This window comes from Haplochromis burtoni, unplaced genomic scaffold (genome assembly GCF_018398535.1).
Source record: "Haplochromis burtoni strain Fernald_Lab_line unplaced genomic scaffold, NCSU_Asbu1 Contig_8, whole genome shotgun sequence".
Lineage (NCBI taxonomy): Eukaryota > Metazoa > Chordata > Actinopteri > Cichliformes > Cichlidae > Haplochromis > Haplochromis burtoni.
The window spans coordinates 288,537-309,510 of NW_024582369.1; the positions used below are offsets into that span (position 1 = coordinate 288,537).

General features: G+C 39.7%; 1 protein-coding gene across 1 annotated transcript in view; it reads right to left on the reverse strand.

The window, feature by feature from the left end:
* mthfd1l (methylenetetrahydrofolate dehydrogenase (NADP+ dependent) 1 like) overlaps window positions 1–20,819 on the reverse strand; it is a gene marked incomplete in the record, with an annotated part of 45,003 nt that extends 24,184 nt beyond the window's left edge. The window contains 19 exon segments of the mRNA XM_014338623.2: window positions 3,804–3,872; window positions 5,098–5,238; window positions 7,724–7,800; window positions 11,350–11,452; window positions 12,107–12,181; window positions 12,494–12,601; window positions 13,207–13,253; window positions 13,693–13,829; window positions 14,070–14,243; window positions 14,386–14,483; window positions 14,590–14,657; window positions 14,890–15,001; window positions 15,520–15,656; window positions 17,224–17,324; window positions 17,812–17,936; window positions 18,592–18,645; window positions 18,751–18,801; window positions 19,056–19,140; window positions 20,412–20,819. Of these exon segments, the coding sequence (XP_014194109.1) occupies window positions 3,804–3,872; window positions 5,098–5,238; window positions 7,724–7,800; window positions 11,350–11,452; window positions 12,107–12,181; window positions 12,494–12,601; window positions 13,207–13,253; window positions 13,693–13,829; window positions 14,070–14,243; window positions 14,386–14,483; window positions 14,590–14,657; window positions 14,890–15,001; window positions 15,520–15,656; window positions 17,224–17,324; window positions 17,812–17,936; window positions 18,592–18,645; window positions 18,751–18,801; window positions 19,056–19,140; window positions 20,412–20,647 (1,998 nt within the window).
* Between the last annotated feature and the right edge of the window lie 155 nt (window positions 20,820–20,974).

The following is a 20,974-nucleotide window of genomic DNA, read 5'->3' on the forward strand; positions in this document are numbered from 1 at the left end:
CATCCTTGACTTGAATACCTGGTCTACAAGAGGGACTGTGCCCTACTGGACCAGAAACCGATGGCTCTCAAAAGGTTTCTGCCTGGCTGTGTCTGAACCAAGTTAACAAGCTGCATCTAGAGTTGGACAACCATGATTCAGCTCTCCACCACCACAGAGTAAATGCTACACCATAAGACCCCAACGACCAAAACCATAAGCAGATGTGCTCGATTTGCACTGTTTTTATTTTATTTTTTTACAAACAAAAATGATTTTCCACAGTAGCATTCAATCAGAAGTGGCCTGAATGTGAGTATTTTGTGCTGTTGCACATTTTTCACATTTGCAGATTAAAAAAATATGTATTTTGTTGTTTGATATACTTTCCTTTGATAGGAAGTAGCACTGGCATGCTACTAGAAATAAACTCTATCCAATGCCCTGGATAGTTTTTGTTATTAAGTTAATTATAATTTGGGCCTTTATTTGATTTTTTCAACTGTATTATCTACTGTACTTGAATTACATGACATTTCATACTTTTACCATTGAGTGACATCTCAACCATTTGGTAGAGATCAATATTTTAAAAACTCCAGGGTCTATTGAAAAAAAAAAGTATTGATTGTGGTGATTACTCACCCAAGTCAATAAGAAGAGCAAACAAATTTTTTTCCATTGCTTTTTTCTTGGCGTGGACCTCAAAGAGTTAACACTGACACATATTCTTCTAGGTGTAACTGAATATCATTGGCTCTTTTTTTTTTAAGTGTAAAGAATTGTTACTGTCATGTTTCCACTATTTTTCAACATTTCTTGGACTAAATCACTTATTAAATAAAGTAAAGGAATAACTAATGACTTTTTATTTTGCTGCCTCCCAGTTAAAGTTACTTCAAATGCACAGACGCACAGCTGGTGTACTTTACAAGCAGCAGATGTATCCTCTCGGAATAATTCAGATCCGTTTTGTGGAGTGCAGCCTGCTTGCACGAAAGGCATGAAAGACTACGGCTGCCAAGGAAAGGCCCACTCATCGAGATCAAAATCCTTCTGCCGTACTCTAGACAGGCTCTTAAAAAAAGGTCATTACTTAGAAAGAAAACTAGGGAAGGCAGCTGACCCATTGTTACACTGAATATGAATTCCTTAAGAGAGAGGAAAAGGGAAGGATGGGAAGGCCTAGTCTGATTTTCAAGGCTTTTGTTTGCATACCTCTCCCTCACCCAGCATAAACAGCCTCCCCTCAGAGGAGTAAATCATTTCTTTAACAAGGTCACGAGCGAAGCTGCCACTAGCAGCATTTACTGAATGAAAGAAAAAAAAGAAAAAAAAAAGAGTATGCATAGTTAAGAATGAAAAGTAAGGGGGAAGAAGACAAAACGCAGACTGTGAGATGAAGAGAAATTGCAATTTAGTACCATTACCTAGCCAAAAACATCACATCCATTTCTGTGTTTTAGTGGAAGGACATGGACGTCAAACATTACACGGATTTCCATCTGTGTTTGCAAACTTTGAGGTTTAACTTGACCCAGTGCAAAATTTTCAATCTTTCCACATCTGTCCAGGAGGAAACAACAATGGAATGAAAGTGGAAATCAATGAAAATCCATTGTGTCACCTTTCCATCTGTTGAACGCAAGGATTAGGAACATTCGGAAAGGGAGACGAATAAAAACAGGAAACCGGAGATCATGTTAATATTTCCGGGTATCGCGCATCACTTGGCCAATTTTATATGTCAACTGCAGAGCAGGGCTAAAGTGACAACGTATCCAAAATGTATTCTGACATAGCACAACGACTCAAACTGCTCCGCATTTCCACACAACCCTTGCCCTCTATACTATAGTCTACTTCCTCTCCCCCAGGAAAGATGCATTCTGTGAACCTCCACGTAGACAGGATGTTTGGAAAACTCACACAACAACTGAAGTCTGCTTAACAGACACGTACACAGGGAGAAAAAACTATCCCCTTTCTTCTTGTGACCCAAATTGTGTCCCGTCTAAAAACGACACAGAAATGCAAGCTCAGCGCCAGCGTTCGTATGCCAGCCCTATTCTCAGGAGTGCATCTGCATTCACAGCCGTGACGAGCCAAAAGGGCACAAAGGGCAAAGGCGGTCAAGCTCGGCGGAAAATTCTCATGGAGCTCTGAGGCCCGCTTGGTCCCGATACCAGTTCCCTGACCAGAATCGCAGGAAACCCACACAGGAAACAGTTTCACACAACAGGACCGCAACGCTTCCTCCCAAAAACAAAAAGTAACCAAATCTCTGCTTCGTACAACACAACCCTCACCGCACCCTTGAAAACACAGAATCCGGGACAGTCAATGTTTATTTTCTCCACCCAGCAGCCATATAATCAAGCTTTCTGCTCAAAAACCAACAAGGAACAAACAAACGAGAAACAGCCATCACGTCAAAACGAGAAACAAAAAGTCGTTATCACAAGCATGACTGCTAACATTGTGTTCACTGCAAACTTTAATTACTTAAACCAAATGGGCAGAAAAGTACCCTCAGCTTGTGTGGTAAATCTTTGGCCTTTAACTCAGTGTTTCAAGTCTGTGCACAAGAAAACTGAATCAAGTGTGATCAAAAAGTCAAAAGCAATCATCCCATTATTTAAAAAAAATAAAAACGATATCCAGTCAAACACCTTAAAAAAAATCAAAAGGTGCTCAAAATAGCATCTGACCAGAACTTTTTGATCACACCTCTTACATTCGGGAACGTGAACATTAAAGATGACACATTCTACTGTGATGCTATAACACAACACCTTTATAGAACAAGCCTAATGAATATGTTTGTCCAAACGTTGGTGAGAACTTATTAAAAATGCATAAAAGCCAATGTTCCACTTGTATACAATCCTGTTTAACAAACATATATTAGGATTGGGTTTAATGGAAGCCTGTCCAGCAGAGAGTCTCTCTGTGCATTCCCTCAACACCACCCATTTGCAGCAGATGGGTGCCCATTCCTGAGCCTGGTTTTGCCTGGGGATTCTTCCTGGTAAAAGGGAGTTTTTCCCTTCCCACTGTCACCAAGTGCTTGCTCATAAGAAAAAAAGAGAAATATATATAAATAATAATAATATCAAAAACAGGAGTACACTAGAGATAATCATCAGTGTTTACTGGATTAAAAAAAAAAAAGCAGAGACATTAAAGTTTTACTCTTTTATTCTCTGTGATGTCATCATCCAAAACTGAATCCTTGCTTTGGACTTTAATCACAACTTCTAAAAATGCACAAATAAACTTGGGAAAACCAAAAATATGCATCCTTCATGTGGGGTTTATTCAATTTTAAAAGTGCCCCAGCTTCCCATAGAGTTTGACTAATCACGTTGGCTGCAAGGACAAGATTTGGGCGTAGTGTCACAAATATGTTGGTGCGTATGTGCTTTCTGTCCACATGGAAGAAATATCCTTGTGGTATCACATGTCTAATTCTTCTTAAGGTAAAATCTCAAACGCGTAATAAAAGCCAGATGTTGTGAGAAGCAGAGTTTTGTTATCATCATCACAACCAAATTAAAGTGTTTCCCTAGCACAGCTGCATGAAACTGGATCAGGCGGATCCCCTGGCCGAGAGCTTCACCTGTCCACCGAGCTAAACTGCCATAAGATAAAGAGCCCTGGGAGGAAAAAAGCCAATCCATCATCCTTTCTTTAAGGATCTCAGTGGAACGCTTTCTCCGGCAGCAGCGGAGCAAACCCATTTATTCCATAAGATATTCATCAGAAGCTGCTCAGCTGAGCGGGATAACGACTATTTAAGAGGGGCTGTGCACAGGTCTCACCTCAAGGGTCTGCATCAGCGTGGGCTTGATAGCATCTTTCATTAACACCGCCAGAGCCCCACTCACACCCTGACGGAGAGGAAGAGAGAAAAATAAGGGTGCTGGCTGGAAAACAGAGCAGGTTATCAAGATTCAGACAAAACTTTGAGCTCGTTAATACAAACAACTGATAATGTAAAGTATAGTCAAACAGCTGTCCACTTTGGATGATAAATGTTTTTACAGTCCATTTGCAAGTTTCCGTCCTGCATGCAAGTAAATCTTGCTTTGCACAAAATGCTCTGTCAGCAACGTGGACACACACACACACACACACACACACGGACAGCATATTTCCAACTGGGCAGGCATTGATGTGTGGTTGTGTTTTCACATCCTGGCATATCAGAAATGCTAATGCAACTTTATGGAGGTTCCTCCTCTACAGCTCTGAAACATCACAGTCATGTGTGGGAAACCAGAGCCTGAAGAATCTAATATGGGTCGCTAAAACTTAAAGTTTTCCTGTGCTTGGGATCATTGACATGTCGCATGACCCAGCTTTGACCAAGCTTTAACTGTTGGATAAATCGCCTCACATTTGACTCTAGAATACTTTGGTATACAGAAGAGTTCACGGTTGCCCAAATCCTCCCTCTATTACCGTGCTTGCCACTTGGTATGAGGTTTTTGTGCTGATATGCTGTGTTGGTTTGGTTGGTTGATGCAAGCTCAATCATCCAAGTAAGGAAATCTCAGAAAGTTGATTCTGAGAATACAGGCTTTCTCTTGGCAACAATTCCAAAAGAGCCACACCTGTTCAGTCCTTTTTTGTAACTAATTTCACGACCTTTAACATTTAACATGTTAACCGAGGCCTGTGAAGTCTGAGATTAACACTCGGGTTTTCTGCTTGTGTTCTCTGACCATTACACGGTCGGACTTCATGGTGAATTAGCTGGGACATTCACTCCTGGGAAGATTGGAGCATTGTACTAACTCACAGCTGAATGCTCCAGAGTGAAAAAAAACTTCCACTTTCTACACTACAAGTGTTTTTCTTCCACTATATACAGTTAATTTCTCAAATTAAGATTTGAAGATGTTTCGTATCACTTAAATAAATCAAAGATAGCTTGATAAGGACTAAAACCATTATCTTTCTATAACTCTTCTTTACAGTCTTAAGCACAAAAACAACTTTTTTCAGAACAAATTTTTTAAAAAAATCCATATTTTTGGTCTAAAATACTCTGAGTTAGACAGCAATAATACTTCCACACTTACAAATGAGATTACAACACTAAATACATACGAGGTCCTCTGCTGTGATAGGCTGTTCAGAGCGGCTGGTCCCCACCACCATGCGTGCCAGCCTGTTCTTCATGTCCCCGAGGCTGTCAGCCAAGGCCAGGATGGCCATGATCTCACTGGCCACTGCAATGTCAAATCCAGTCTGGAGTGTGAGAAAAGAAAAATCACTTGCGACATAAACCAGGACTGTAGTTTCAGCAGTTCTTTTATACACTTGCTAGCGGAGAGCTAAAAACAAATTTTTTACCTGCAGTAAAGTTTAATGAATGAGTTTGTTTGGAGCTAGAATGCAAAATAGTAAGCTTAAGCCTTTATAATCTAATTTATCTTTCTCAGACTCAAGAATAAAAGCTTTAAGTGAATAAAATGTTTTGCACAGCGTGGGAAGAAAACTGGCAACTTTCTTCAAAACGGCAGTCACCAGGCTTATCACATGAGAAAGAGAATAAAGTCCTATGAACATGGCCTAGTTTCGGATCGGCTAATTTGATGAAGAAAACTTAAAAAAAAAACTATAAACATGTTTAACTTGTTTTGATACGAGTTTCTGTCATGATTTATGTTTAACAAAAAAAGGATGGAGAGAACAAGAAAACATGAGTAAGTAAGGTTAGAAAAAAAAAACGCATAAAACCCACAATAATCCCTCAAGGAATATAAGAATTCTATTCCTACTCCCACTGATAATAACCCGAGGGGCTATAGTATAACCAGCACTGGAGAAAGTGCAGGGCAGTGGAAACAGAATGGATTTACCAATGATCATAAATATAACCATATGGTGAACTAGCTTAGAGACTATTCTAGGTGTGTACGTGTGTGAGTGTGGATGGATGGGTGGGTCATTTTTCTCATTCTCTAAACATTTGCTTTCACTTAGGCCTGCTAGCTTCCCACTGACGTGAAATGTTTATTTAGAGAATTTCATTTAGCTGCCATTACTACAGATGTATGGTGGTGGTGGAGGGGGCTGATTACATCTGGGCTGTATCATGAACAGAGGAGCATGTGCAGAGGGGAGTGTATCAGAGTGGACATGCATGAGAAAGATTTTAGTCATGGTTTTGCTATATTAAAAAGCAAAAAATAAAACAGAGATATCCGAGGCCAGGCCATGTTAATAGTAATATGACGCTCCACCAGGTCTGTGAAGGTTCTCAGTCATCCAGGTCATCGTAGTCAAAGGAGCTTGCAAAGAAAAGTGTCTGGACTTCTTTAAGTTACTTGAAGACGTTTCACCTCTCATCCGAGAAGCTTCTTCAGTTCTAAGGTCAAATGGTGGAGAGTCCCAGATATAAACCTAGTGGGAGTAATCCCCCCACAGAGGGACAAAAGGACCCCCTGATGATCCTCTAATCGCCTGAGCCAAGGTGTGAAACTGGGTGTGGGTCCCAATCAGCCAGAGTTTCGGGTGTTCATTGTGAAACCTGGCCCCACCTTATCATGCGAATTCCTGAGGATCAGATGGCCCAGGATGTGAGTGGGCGTTAAGGCGTCTGGGAAGGGATCTCAAAACGAACAGCATGCACAAGGAAAGGTCACTCTTTCGAGGATGCCAATGTTCACATTTTGGACAGAGAGGACAGATGGTTTGAAAGAGGAGTGAAAGAAGCCATCTATGTCCACTGTGAGCGACCATCTTTGAACAGAGGCGGGGGTTTACGACACCAACTCTCTGCCATCTATAATCCAGTTTTGAGATCCCTTCCCAGACGCCTTAACGCCCACTCACATCCTGGGCCATCTGATCTCAGGAATTCGCATGATAAGGTGGGGCCAGGTTTCACAATGAGCTCACCCGAAACTCTGGCTGATTGGGACCCACACCCAGTTTCACACCTTGGCTCAGGCGATTAGAGGATCATCAGGGGGTCCTTTTGTCCCTCTGTGGGGGGTACTCCCACTAGGTTTAATATCTGGGACTCTCCACCATTTGACCTTAGAACTGAAGAAGCTTCTCGGATGAGAGGTGAAACGTCTTCAAGCAACTTAAAGAAGTCCAGACGCTTTTCTTTGCAAGCTCCTTTGACGACGCCCCACCAGCTACATCTTTACAATGTAAATAAACTGCTGCACCATTGTTCTTCATTATAAAGTAAGTTCATGTGAAGTTTTCTGTTTGAATGAACAAATTACACAAATCCAGGGTGAAAAGTATGCAACATGGTTTGTTTGTTATTTTAAAGAATCATAATTTTCACAGCCTGAGTGATTCATACCACAGTTATTATACTTTAGTATTTTCAACATATTTTACATTGTTACTCTTGTTTTAATTTGGTCTCATTTTGTTTTGAGAGTGGATTTGCTCAGCTCAGTTTAATTTTAGTAGAGCTTTTATTTGTTAGTCTATTTTAGTATTATTGTATGGAGGGAATAAGCTGGAGGTAAGGAAAACAGTATAGGCATTACAATAAAAACCCTTGAAAAAAGTTGGCTCACATTCTTGTAGACGTCAAAAGTCTTAATAAACACGTCCATTACAGCCTCGTCAGGCAGGTTGTGATAACACACTGTACCAATTTAACAAAGACTAAAGCTAAATCACTTTAATTTTCCAACTTCCCAAAATTGTTTGTTAGGTAAATGGAATGCTTTTCCACTTTTATTCCACTATAATGCCATACCTCTCTGATCTGTCCTTTCTCAGAGCTTGCCTGTCCGACGGTGATCTTCCTCAAAAAACGGTCATTTGTATCAACAACTGGGAAAAAAAGACAAAAAGAAACATTTTTTTTTGGGGCAAACCTTGTTATATAATCTATAACTCTGACCATGAAACATTCACCTTTTGACATGGTGCAGTTGCCTTATGTGAAACAATATGCCACAGAAAAACATTATTCACATTTCTGATTAATTTCATGTTAGATTAGATTAAAAAGCACTTTTCTTTAAAGAAAACACACAAAAAAAACCAACAGGACTACAGTACGTGACTGTAAGAGCCCATAAACTGTGATTAATTGATCTGATACCTGAGCCACAAGGAAAATGTATGTTTTTACAGCGTTAGCCTGACACACTGTAAAAATTCATCTCTACACGTTTATAAATACTACCCCATAACGTGTGTTTATCTTAAAATGGATTAGCTAATGAAGGTTTCCTCACTCAGCACTTAAGGCTACTTTCTGATAATGCGGTTAGAAATTCACTGCGCTCAGCCAGGAAATCATTTTAGGAGACATTATTTCTGTGTTGGTTTTGTAGAATGAAAGAACCTTCCCTTTCATGAAAAAAGGAAAGTGTGTCCATTAAAAAAAACAAGTTTAGGAAAAAAGTTCAGCAAGAATAAGTCCCGTGAACACATGAAACAAAGTCACACTGGGTGCTGAACCTGTTTTTAATCTCCAGAGTTTGTTTATGATGAGTGACCCCGAAGCCGACAGAGTAAAATACCACGTCGGTCAAAGCAGCACCTGGCCGGCTGTCTCACAGGCAACTTTAAACGAACCCAGCTATCACTGCCGTAGCTAATTCCACAGCTGCCGTACCCACGTTTATAATCTTGTGACTGATGGTCTGACACTTTACATTAATTTAATATGAAGCCATTTTTTTATTCATTATATAAGAAAGGAAATTACCTTCTATTTCAAGACTGCATGTGACATTCCTCAGGAACGGCCCAATAAGACACTTACATTGCAGAGCATGAGATGTTTGTCAGACATTTTTTATGATAATTAGATTTGTGTGATAGTCATGATATTGCTTTTTGACTGCGAGTACATCCGAGCGCAGACAATCAGACTGGTGTTCTGAAGCAGCCCCTTTGCACCAGTTTGAAATATAAGGCATCTCTGCTGCGGTGTTGTTCACATTTGGCCAGATTAAGATTGCGTGCTTTACACCGCCGCTGCTATAAAAACCACTTGACTGCATAAGCATTTGGAGATCGGTGTAGGGTTTAGTAACATGTTCCTGTAATTACGTTTTTCTCTGCAACAACACTATCGGAGATTCAGTAATCGCAATAATGCTGCTTAGCAAAAAATTATGTTACTTATGCCATTACCTGTATTACATACACTTAGCACTTTTAATAGTAATAATAATAATAATGGATTGCATTTATATAGTGCTTTTCGAGACCCTCAAAGCGTTTTACAATGCCACTATTCATTCACTCTCACATTCACACACTGGTGGAGGCAAGCTACAGTTGTAGCCACAGCTGCCCTGGGGCAGACTGACAGAAGCGAGGCTGCCATATCGCCCCATCGGCCCCTCTGGCCAACACCAGTAGCCGGTAGGTGAAATGCCCAAGGACACAACGACCAAGACAGACAGAGCAGGGGATCAAACCGGCGACCTTCCAGTTACAAGATGAGCTTCCCAACCCCTTGAACCAGTCGCCCATTTCTGTTATAAATGTAAAAGTAAATAAATGAATCAATCAAATTTTCCTTTTTTCCTGCACATTTGTCCTATAGTCAGCTATTTTCAGTTTATTAGCAGGGACAGGCCAGAAACAACTGATGCTAACATGACAACTTGTACCAAGGATCTGCACAGGCAGATTTAAGCTGAATGTATGCCAAGCCTGGACAAGAAGCCACAACCTGATGTCCCAACAGGTAACAACTGCACTGATGAGCATTTGGACTTAGGACAGTAGCATCACTGTGAAGTGCTCCTCATTAGCACAGTAATATGTGGTGTGGGACAGCTTGCTGGTAATTATGCATCTTAGGCCTTATTACCAATTTGTGCATAGGTAATGTAAAAAGTAGTGCAACAAATGACTTTCTCCTTGGAGCAGCCAAGTAATGTGAAGCAATACTTTTTCTGAGTGACAAACCTAATGCAGTTGTAGATAATGCTGCAAAATTTACATGTAACAGTTGTTTTTCTACTCTTAATGAGCACTTAAAAACTATTTAAAAATACAAGCCATGCTTAACCACACATGCATGCAGCACTTTTATTTCATACACTTTAAATAGCTCACATTTATCTTTAATTCAGAGCCACCAATTGACCTAACATACATGTCTTTGTCAACATGTAAGCATCACACAGAAAAGCCCCAGCTGACCAGAAGATTTGAACCAGTGCTAACTCAGTTACCCCATTATACATTTAAGCGTAATTGCTCAGTGTTAAGATGTTTCCCATTATATGCGAGAACACAAAGATCCAGCTTAGTTAGAGAGAGACATTAAAAGTTCCATTTTAGTCTAACTGATTAAACTGTGCTTGTGACAAAGTGGGTGAGAAGACCATTTGTCTACATTCTTAGTTAACATTCTTGTTTTGATTTAACCATATTTCACATGTAATCTGCAATAGGCAAACATCTACTATCCCGGGTTTATTTATGTTCTGCACTTTTACAGATTATATTATATAACATCTTGGTTTAAATCAATTCATACAAGTTTGTTAAGTTGACATGTTCTTTATTTCAACTGTCAATTGGTATTGTTTAGAACTTACCTTACCTACCTGTCTTCCAGAAGCAAAAGGAGGAAATGTAGTTTTACTTCCTGCTTTATACCTTCTGGGTTCATTTGAGGTCACAGGAAGAGACCAAGTGCAGAATTATAATTTAATAAAGTGGATTTTAGAGGGTTTATAAAGAAATAGATGTATTGTTGTGATATGTATTGATTACACCACAGAGTTTATGTTGCCAGTCAAGAGGAGTAGTAGAGCATTGAATATAATCATGTTCATCTTACCTACCTACTGAATGGAATAGTCCAGAGGAGAAATTGTTTGATTAAGTGGACTATTTAAGCAGATGAACTCAGGTGTTTCGAGAGAAAGGTTCAGGTCAGTGTAGCTGTGTGCAGTTTGACCTTAATTTCTGTTGATTTAAGTTCAGTTATGTTTATTTGAACTGAGTTACTTATAGAGTTGAGTTTCTTATTTGTTTCTTTGTAAATATTGTTTGGGCCACAAAATGGTGAATAAATCACTTGCTACACTGGACAGCATCAGTCTCCTGCACTTCTTTGACCGCTTAAGTCGAGTCCTACCACAGTGCTCATGTGAAAAAAAGCTGCTGGTAATTCTCTGGTGCATACGCAGCTCTACACAGGCGGTATCTTTGCCTAAAATTCTTGCCTAAGGAGTATTTCTCCTGCTGGGTGCTGCATTTGAGTTGGACAACATCTCTGTTTGAGTCTCCCGACACAGTTAGTGTGAAAACAGCTTGAATCAGCCATGCTTGCGGTACAGTTACAACCCCCCTTTAAAAAAAAAAAGCACACACAGAGAATGTGTCTGTTTATAAAGATACCTCTCTGCCAGGTGATTTTTGAGGGGTCAAGATCAAGACGTACGAACGCGTTGATTTCTTCAGGTGTGAGTGATGCAGGATCTGTTTTCCTGATGCCAAGGCGCTGGAAATTGAGACAGACAACAAGATTTTGTTCCAAATGTTTCTGATGTTGTTTAGATTTTATTTAACATGAAAGAAGCCTGCTATGTCCACCGTAATAGGTGGGAGGTATCATTCATGTATAGGAAACAAATCCAGACTAAATAACCAGGAAATTATTAACTCACTGTCAAGATCAGGTTTAGTTGGAGTTTTCTGCTTAAAAAAAGCCTTTTAAAAATCTTTATCTCTCCCTTCATCAATTAAGGCTAATTTCATAGTCTTTTTCTCTAATCCTGGACTTTCCTGCAACAGGACATAAACTGTACACATGTTCAAACCTTCATCTCCTGGATCAGTAACATCTGCCATGCATATTTTATCTGTTAGGACTAAATATTAGACATTCTTCATCAGCATTACATGAAGACTGAATTACTCTTTCTTCTACAAACAAGGAGTTTTATCTGGCATAAAGAAATGTTTGGTAAAGCAGCCAATGTGAAGGGTAAGATTGAAAATTTAAGCTGGATTCACAGAGGCCCCCTAGTGGACAAAAAACAACAACAACAACGACAACTTTTCATGAACACCCCAGTCACAACCCTTAGTTAGTTAGTTCACGTGTGATCATGGACATCACGTGTGATTATGGAGCTGTAGTATTTAAACTTACTTGCAGCCTGGAGATCTGGATGGGTGAGAATTTTCTGACTCCATTCACAGAAGGGACTAATCTATTGAAAAGGGCCTTGGTGGTAAAGAAAACAAGAAAAACAATACTATTATTTAAAGTACATTTAACCGGTCCTTACGGGAGGAAAGGATTTTTGTTAAGCTGGAATTTAGATAACGAGATAGCATTATGTGCATGAAAAGCAGGATTACAGAAATAAATCAAATACTTAAAAAGTTACCACAGAATAATTTACAGTCACCGACTACAATAAATCTACAGCAAATCGCAAACATGACTGAGAGTAAAAGGAATCCATACTGTCATTATATTACACACGCATTTTTTAAACTAGAGTTGCTGTATGATATCTTTTCGCACAGCCACCTTGTCTGACTGCGTCGCTTCGTGGAGCATCCTGGCATCGATGGCTGCTGCCACCAGGTTATTGGCAGCTGTGATGGCATGAATGTCACCAGTCAAATGAAGGTTGAACTGAGAAGATTTTAAAAAATAGCAGAAAAAAAAAAAAAAAAGAACCCAGTGAGAGATGAAAGGATTACAGGCGAGACATCAACATGCTACTGCAGAAGTGTACACTCTGTAAGATTGATTGAATGGCCCCTAGGGAGAAAAAACCCGCTAACAATGGGGGTCAGTGGGCTGCACCCACAGCATTTGGTAGCAGATGATAAATGTGGGTTCAACTAAAGCAATCTTCTCATGGCTTGGATTTTGTCCCTTGAGTCTTTAAATATATTATGACACATTTTCTCACAGTTTGACACAAGCCCTTTGATCTCAAGACATACAAATATTTTTTTTTTTTTTAGTGCGCCTAAAAGAAGGAGTCGTAAAGAAAAAGGGTGAATTGAGAGAATGAGAAAAGTAGTTGGCCTTATTGTAGCCTACAAGGCTGGGGCTTAACCCCTCGTTCTGTGTGTCTTTATGGACTGTGCTTGTAGTCACAGCTCCGGGGTCATGAATGTATGCTTGTGTGTCTTTTTGTGCAAACTACTGTGAGTCTTTGCATGCCTCAGGTCTTTGAAGCCTGCGTTTGTCCTGCTAGGGAACACTCTGAGCCTGTCTGTGTGTCTTACCTCCTCCATAGGGATGACCTGGGCATACCCACCTCCTGCAGCTCCCCCTAGGCAAAGGAGGAGAGGAAACACTGTGAGAGGCAGGCAACAGGACGAGGACACACAAAGAAACAGTGCTGAGTGTTGGACTTTAAATGAACTGCTCCACCCGAGAACAAAATGTAGAGCTGACCTCACACTGACAAAGATAGCTAAACTTGTCCAAATGTCACTGAATGTATTCAGTAGAAATATTCACAATTTGAAACATTAAACATTGGTTCCAATGTGAAAATACACTATTCTATCAGCGTTTTCTGACAAAACAGGATTTTAGAGAAAACACTCATTGTTTTTGGAGAAAATAGTTTGGAATGACCAACAGTAAAGTAAAAAAAAAGTATCCAGATGAAGGAATGCAAAGGAGCACAGAGAGATGACAGCATATCGTTCAGAGAAGATAAGCCAAGTACAGTTAGCATAAAGACCCAAGTATTCATTGCTGACCTTTAACTCCAAAAGTTGGTCCCTGGGATGGCTGACGGAGACAGGCAAAAGAGTTGAGCTTAAGATGGGCGGACAACGCCTGGACCAGACCAACAGTCACTGTGCTTTTACCTTCGCCCAGTGGGGTGGGAGTTATACTGAACAAAGAGAGAATACAGAAGATTTTCAAATATCACTTTTTCTGGTGTGCACAATATGACCCTGTACTGTGGAGTCCCTCAGGGTTCTATACTAGGACCTATGTATTTTCTTTGTAATGGTAATTTTGTACTATTCAAATAAACTTTATTATTATTATTATTATTATTATTATTATTATTATTATTATTATTATGAAGCAGGAGAAAGAATAAGAGAGGATTTGGTCAGTCACTCACCCGGCAACCAGAATATATTTGCCATTAGGCTGTGACTGGAGGCGTTCCAACACAGAGAGTCGAACCTTAGCTTTGCTCCTCCCATAGGCTTCTAGCTCTTCTGGTAGCAAACCAATCTCTTCAGCCAGCTGATCTACTGGTTTTGGTATCTGAGCTCTGGATATCTCTAAATCACTGACAGAGAAAACATATAGACTATATGGATAATGGCTCTACGCACCACCTCTTATTCAAATAGCATTAAAATGAGGTATACAAGAATCCGGGTAAGATTAATGAAGTTAAATTCCAGTGTTCACCACACAGTGGTCTATACCTTGGTACAGGAGTTAAGGGCTGCAGTTTGAGGCTGCGCAGATGCCAGGGTCTGTATTCCTGACCCTTGAGCCACCGACTGCAACTCCGGACAACATTCTAATGGACAAAAAAGAAAAGAAAAGAGAAGGACAGAGAAAGCTAACGAATAAGTAAGGAAGAATATAGTAAGCCAAAGAGAGGAGTCACATGGGAATATATATACCTGTGTTCTGTAAGCTGCTGTGAGGCTTTCTAATCCAGATTTTGAAGACAATCCAAAAGCATTTTCATCTAAAACAAACGACAACAGGATTAATGAACGTAATAAGTACACAAATCCATACAACAACAAAAAACATGTGATAGTGGAAGCAAACCAGTGCATCTGAAACTGCAATTTCACTGATTTCTATTCATTTTTAAACAATAACTTTAAAAAGTGTCTCTGCAATGGAGGGCTTTAAAATCATTTCATGTTCATTATAGCACAAGTTAATTGGAAACACAACATATAATGCAATACCTTTCTCCAGAGCTGGCTTACAGTAAATGATAGCAGCCCCTGGTCTAATCCAGGTGGGTGGAACATACATATTTCCAACATCTAGCAGGACCACAGCATCAGCCTGCATAACCTGGGAAAATGGAGAATTATTAAAGAAGAAGAAATTAAAATGATAATTAAAATAATGAAATATTAATGACCTAAAAGAACCTCTGCAGAAAAATGTCTTTGAGCATCTTCCCATTAGCAAAACTGCTCCAGTGAGCTGCTGTAAAATGAGAATACTGTCTCCGTGTGGCCAGCAACTAACACTACACAAGCCCGACATGAGATTTAAACCCATGTGTGTATACAAACTTCAAACCACAATTGTACATACTGAATGTTTAGTAAACTGGTTCTTAAATTGGACACCCTCACCCGCAGTGGGCCTTAGTCTACAACTCTTCTCTCTCAAGCTCTCCCTCTCTGTTTTGGAGAAAAAAATTTTATGCATTTTAAGGATTCATTGGAACAACTTCTGGTTAACTTCTGATTAAGGAGCTGGCACTCCTTATACATTAATTCATTACTTAGGACAGTGATTTTGACATAGGTAGCTTCTAAGGCACAATGCAGATCATCTAATGTGAGTACACCCTGTCACACCTGTTCCTGCAGGCTTTTGGAGCTCCAGTGACTCTTCAGAGTGACCATTCTACTTCGTTCAATCAGGCACTGCACAGCCAGCTGAAGGGGACCCTCTCCACCAACCAGCAACACAGTTTTTCCTTCCAAAGGAGCATCTGTAGGGATGTTTAAAATGATCATTCACGAGTGGAAATGCTCCCAGCTGCCAAGTCTGTCCATGGACTCCCTGTCAGGCTCCCCATTTAAATATATCTGAAGCCAAACTATTAAATAAAGGCAAAATATAAAAAATAACAATCTAAAAAATCTTAAACCAGATTTTTTTTTTTTTAAATGTACCTTTAGCTTATAACATTCTACACAGAAATGTTCAACGTTTTTATTAAAGAGCTTGGAAATCTTTAGTAGTTGTATCAGAAGTACTGAAAATATCTAAACCCTGAAGTGTGCCTTCAACCAAAATGATCTAAGTCTGTATCTCATATGCACAGACCCCCTGTTCAGTAAATTACCAGTATTTTAAATTAAAAAGAAACATCCCAGAAATATGGTCAAATCTTACCAAATTCAATGTCTTTCCTTCACCTTTTTATAATATAGTCATTTGGACTCAAGTACATTACGTGTTCACATATTTGTTGATATTTTTCTTGCTCATGTTTTCATTGTATTTTTTTAAATAATAAATTGGAAGATATTTTCTAAAGTCACAGTTGTCTTTACAATAACCACAGCAATGGTATCTTTTCCTGTTAGGTATCAGATCTCAGTAGTTAACAGTAAAGGATACTGATGTATTTTACAGTAAATTTAAAAAAAGAGAAACATCTGTCACATTTATTAGTATATCTAATTTAATTTCTAGTGTTTATATATCATCCAGTCAGAGCACAGTGAGAATCACTTTGAGACCTCTCTGCATTATATCATACTTGTTATAAATCTCTGTCCTCATTCTCTCACCCCAACCGGTCGCAGCAGATGGCCGCTCCTCCCTGAGGCTGGTTCTACTGGAGGTTTCTTCCTGTTAAAAGCGAGTTTTTCCTTTCCACTGTCACCAAGGTGCTTGCTCATAAAGGGTCATATGATTATTAGGTTTTTCTCTGCATGTAATATTGTAGGGTCTACCTTATGATGTAAATATATGTCTGTGAAGGTTCTCATCTCAGTTTAGCTTCTGGAATAAGAGGTGAAACATCTTCAAGGAAACTTAAAGAAGTCCAGACACTTTTCTTACAATATAAAGCGCCTTGAGGCGACTGTTGTTGTGATTTGGCGCTGTAAAAATAAAATTCAATTGAACTGAACAGAAATGTGAAAATATTTCAAGCACACTGGCTGCATTTAATTTCTTTTTCATTCACTCAGACACTTTTGGGTCAACTGTTTATATAAACTGTAATTTAATACAGTCGATTGGTTACACACACCAATGCAAATGCACTTAATCAGAACACTGTGACTTTCTCAAAAGTGATGATTTTTCTCACTGGCTAAAAATATGCTCCTACTCTATTTCTGGCACAAGGTGCATAAACCTGCACAATGCAGTTAAGGATGGCAGAAAGTCAGGCATATAATTGGTTTCTAAAGCATCAACTCAGTTTTAAAATTAAAATCTCACAGGAGACTTAACGTCTCACTTCTGACATGTTTCCTGTGTGCTGTGTGAACACTGTGTAAAGAGAGGAAAACCTTCAGTTTCCTTCAGCAGAAACTCACCATGGTTCTCCAGCAGATCCAAAACAGCACTAGCTAAAGGAGGTACAAAGCCTTTACTCAGGTCTCCTCGTATCAGACGGCCCATATTCAAGTCTGATATGCTACAACAAGAGAAAAGCATAAAAATTTCATTTTTTATTTAACCATCCAGTTTTACAGGCCATAACAGACTAATAAAGTGCAATGGATAACACAATCACACATAATAAATGTTAAAGACACAGCACAGTACTAGCAAGTAACATATGAGGATATATAGTTTTCATCAGGATTAGGTTAAAAAAGTTTTCCATTAATCATCAGGAACATATATACTTTTCCTCTGGATAATCTATCCTTAACTGAACCAGATCTGATCAATTTATCGTGATTAAGAAGGGTCCCCTGCTAATTTTCTCATCACGTGTCTACACACACTGGGCACAAACGTCTTAATTGTGAGCAGTCCTTTCTGATTTGGGTCAATAGGACACGCACCGTGAGTTAATTCATTTATTTTAAATTGGAATAACAACCTTACATACATTTTTACATTTATAGAACTTATAAAATAAATGACTGAATATTTATGCCCCTGCAGGTTTTTACCCTTCGATGTCCTTCTCGGGTTTTAAGGTGTTGAGGACCCGACTGGTGATTGAAGCTGGGGGGAGGTGAAGGTAGATACCATGCACTTTGGGGTCATCATTCAACTTCAGCAATTCCTCTACAATCTACATGCATACATAAAGAGAACAAATAACAATCAGTGACACACATCTGAGAAATGTAGTGAAAAAATAGCAGACGAAACAAGTGTGAAAATATTGAAGATATACCAAATACAATCGGGCACTTTATGTGGTAGTCTACAAAAACGTCAAGAGAGAAACAAACAGCACATGCACCTTCAAAATCTAACAAATCAGCACTACCTAATGAGCACAGGGAAAGTGGTAGTGGAAATCCCTGAGGAGGTGAAAAACAGGAGAAAGGGGGACGAGATAATGTGTAAAAGTAGAGCAGCTGAGTTCTCCTAAGGCCAGGCATGGCACACATAGATCATCCACTGTCAGGTCAAATGTCTAAGCTATTCCCATGAATTCCTTCTGTCTACAGGCTCCAGCTGAATGAAGAGCCAAGAAGGTTCCCCAAATCTCAGTTACATAATGCTGGAGAATATCACTAGGTAGGATAAAACCTGATGATAAACTTAGATGATAAATGAAGAATAAACTGGAAATACTGAAGACCTGAACACACAGGCACCATAATCACATGCTGCACAAACATGAGAACGGTAATCATGTAGTGACTTACTAAACTTTGAAGGGGGAGGAAGAGTTCTCTATTAAGGGGGAAATTAACTTGTGAGTCACATCGACTTACATCATCTTCACTGCACTCCTTTACCAGACAAATCTGAGTGATGTTCAAACCAATCTGCGGACGAGGAGATAGGAGATCTTTTGTAGACATTACAAAAGAACAAAATGGCCAAGCTGAAGAAGAGAAGTCAGAAAAAGGAGAAGTGGTGGCGTGGATTACCTTTACTGCCATTTTCTTATTGATCTCCAGCATGCTATCGTCTTCACCTGCCTTTGAGATAAAATGAGCACACTGAAACAACGCACAGAACCCTGATAATATGGAAAAGCTAAGATGAAACTTCAGTAGAAACAGATACCCTCAAGGTCAGGAGAAGATTAAAGCAAATTAGGAGACTTCTAGCATCAAATGTTTAGGCTACGCCTTTTCTAAGCATTAACAACACTTAAAGACTGCTTACTACAAAATAAGACGGTGTATTTGCACTCATTTTTTTGTTCTATAACAGTATTCCCTTACAGTACCTGTAGAATGGCTAACAAGGGTTGAATTGCTGGGTTTCTTTTCTGCAGAGTCACAATTGCTTCCCTGGTGCTCTGAACCACTTTCCTACAAGAGAAGACAACCTGGTTAGAAATACCCATTAACCTATTAATGGGTGCACACAGGATAAAACACCCCCATCAGGAAAGTAGATAATACATAATTAAGTTCAAATATGTTCATTTATATAGCACCAATTCACAACAAAAACCACCTCAAGGTGCTGAATGCTGCAAGGTAAAGAAGCAGCATAACTATGGGGGGTTTATAACTACAGTGGCTTTGAGAATTCAGTGCAATGCAACAAGAAATCAGATGAAATGCGAGGAGGCGGCTCAGAAGAGAACGAACAATCGAACACATGAACACTGAGAAAGTACAGATAGTACACATACATGTGCTGAAACACTGAAAGCAGCACATGGTGTAACTAAATTTTCAAGCAATGTCTGCAGCAAACTATGGAGCTGATGAGAAGGTGGGAAGCAGTCAGGTGCTGTGTTTACTTTAATTCACAGACTAGCTTGTGAAATATGTGAGATAAGTATTGCTTAGGACCTATCAAGCCATCACTTTTTGTCTATTTGCAGGAATTTTCCTAATGAATTATGCATCAGGCTCTGTGGAGTAGAGTAGTAGTAATCCAAATATCAATAGTATCGAAACCAGAGCTTATATTGGTATTGGATCAACACTAATAAATTGTTGACCACTGCTCTCCCATACATAAGATGCCTTTAAAGGTTAAATGTATCGGTATCAGCAATATTGGCCCTATTGGCCCCATTTACTTGGTATCGGATTGATACCAGAATTTGTGGTATGGAACACATGGTCGTTTTCAGTGCGCATGCGGCAATATGCGGGCGGGCGGGGAAAAATGTTTACATATACCTTAACAAATATGTTAAAAGTCCAAAACTTTAAAGTTAAACTTTAACTGAATAAATCCTTTTTGCTAATTTTCTTCACACTCAATACAAGTGTTATAGATCTGCATGCATTTAAATGTTAGCAGCAAAACTAGTTAGCATCAGTCATCCACGCCTGCGTGTTTTTACTCGGTTCCTCATGTGTCGCATGTTTAGCAACAACAGAAAAGGGTTGCATCAGCTGGCTGGTGTCTCTGACACCCTAACCCGGGGACACGTGCGGAACTGGCTACTAGCCAGGGGCCAAAACGCCGGTGAGACCGGAAATGCTTACTACCTTTGTCACGTAGATAACCATCCCTCCAACGAACTTCGTTTTTTTAGCTAGCCGTTAAAACAATTTGTCATGACACACCACAATCAGACTTTTACTCTACATTGTTGTTGCTGCTGTTGTTATTTTACCTCACATGGTTGTCGTAATCAGACTCATCCCCCTTCTGAGATTGTACCCCAAAGTTACCGGTTAACTTCGGGTTGGTGCCGGTGCTGGAGGTAGCGCTTGCCGCTCGGAGGCTCAATCGACTGCTGGTAATGCCTATCGGTAGGCATCTTCGCGAAAACCCGGTGAATCTGCTACCCGGACGGACCTGATGTGCCCGGAGACTCATGCAAGCACTGCGAATAAGCGCCAACTTCATTGTAGTTTTATGTTTAAAAAAATAAACAGGACTAAAAAGTGTTTCTTCTCCTTTCGTCTCTGGCGGCGGTGATTAGCCCGGTTCCTTGAAAGGAACAAAAAGAAAGTTGAGGTTGCAACAGGGTGCTGATGGAGGTGCGCTGTCTTCACGAGCAGTCGGAAAGATGAAAAACTAGCGGTCGGTGTGCTTTGTCCCCCCCCCCCTTCCCCCATCCTCCCACCCACAAATGGGCAATTCCCATAGAAAGAAAGGTCTTTTAAGACAACACATTGCGTTTAGGAGTGACATATGGATACCTTGTTGTTAGTGTGTATATGCCTCCGCAAT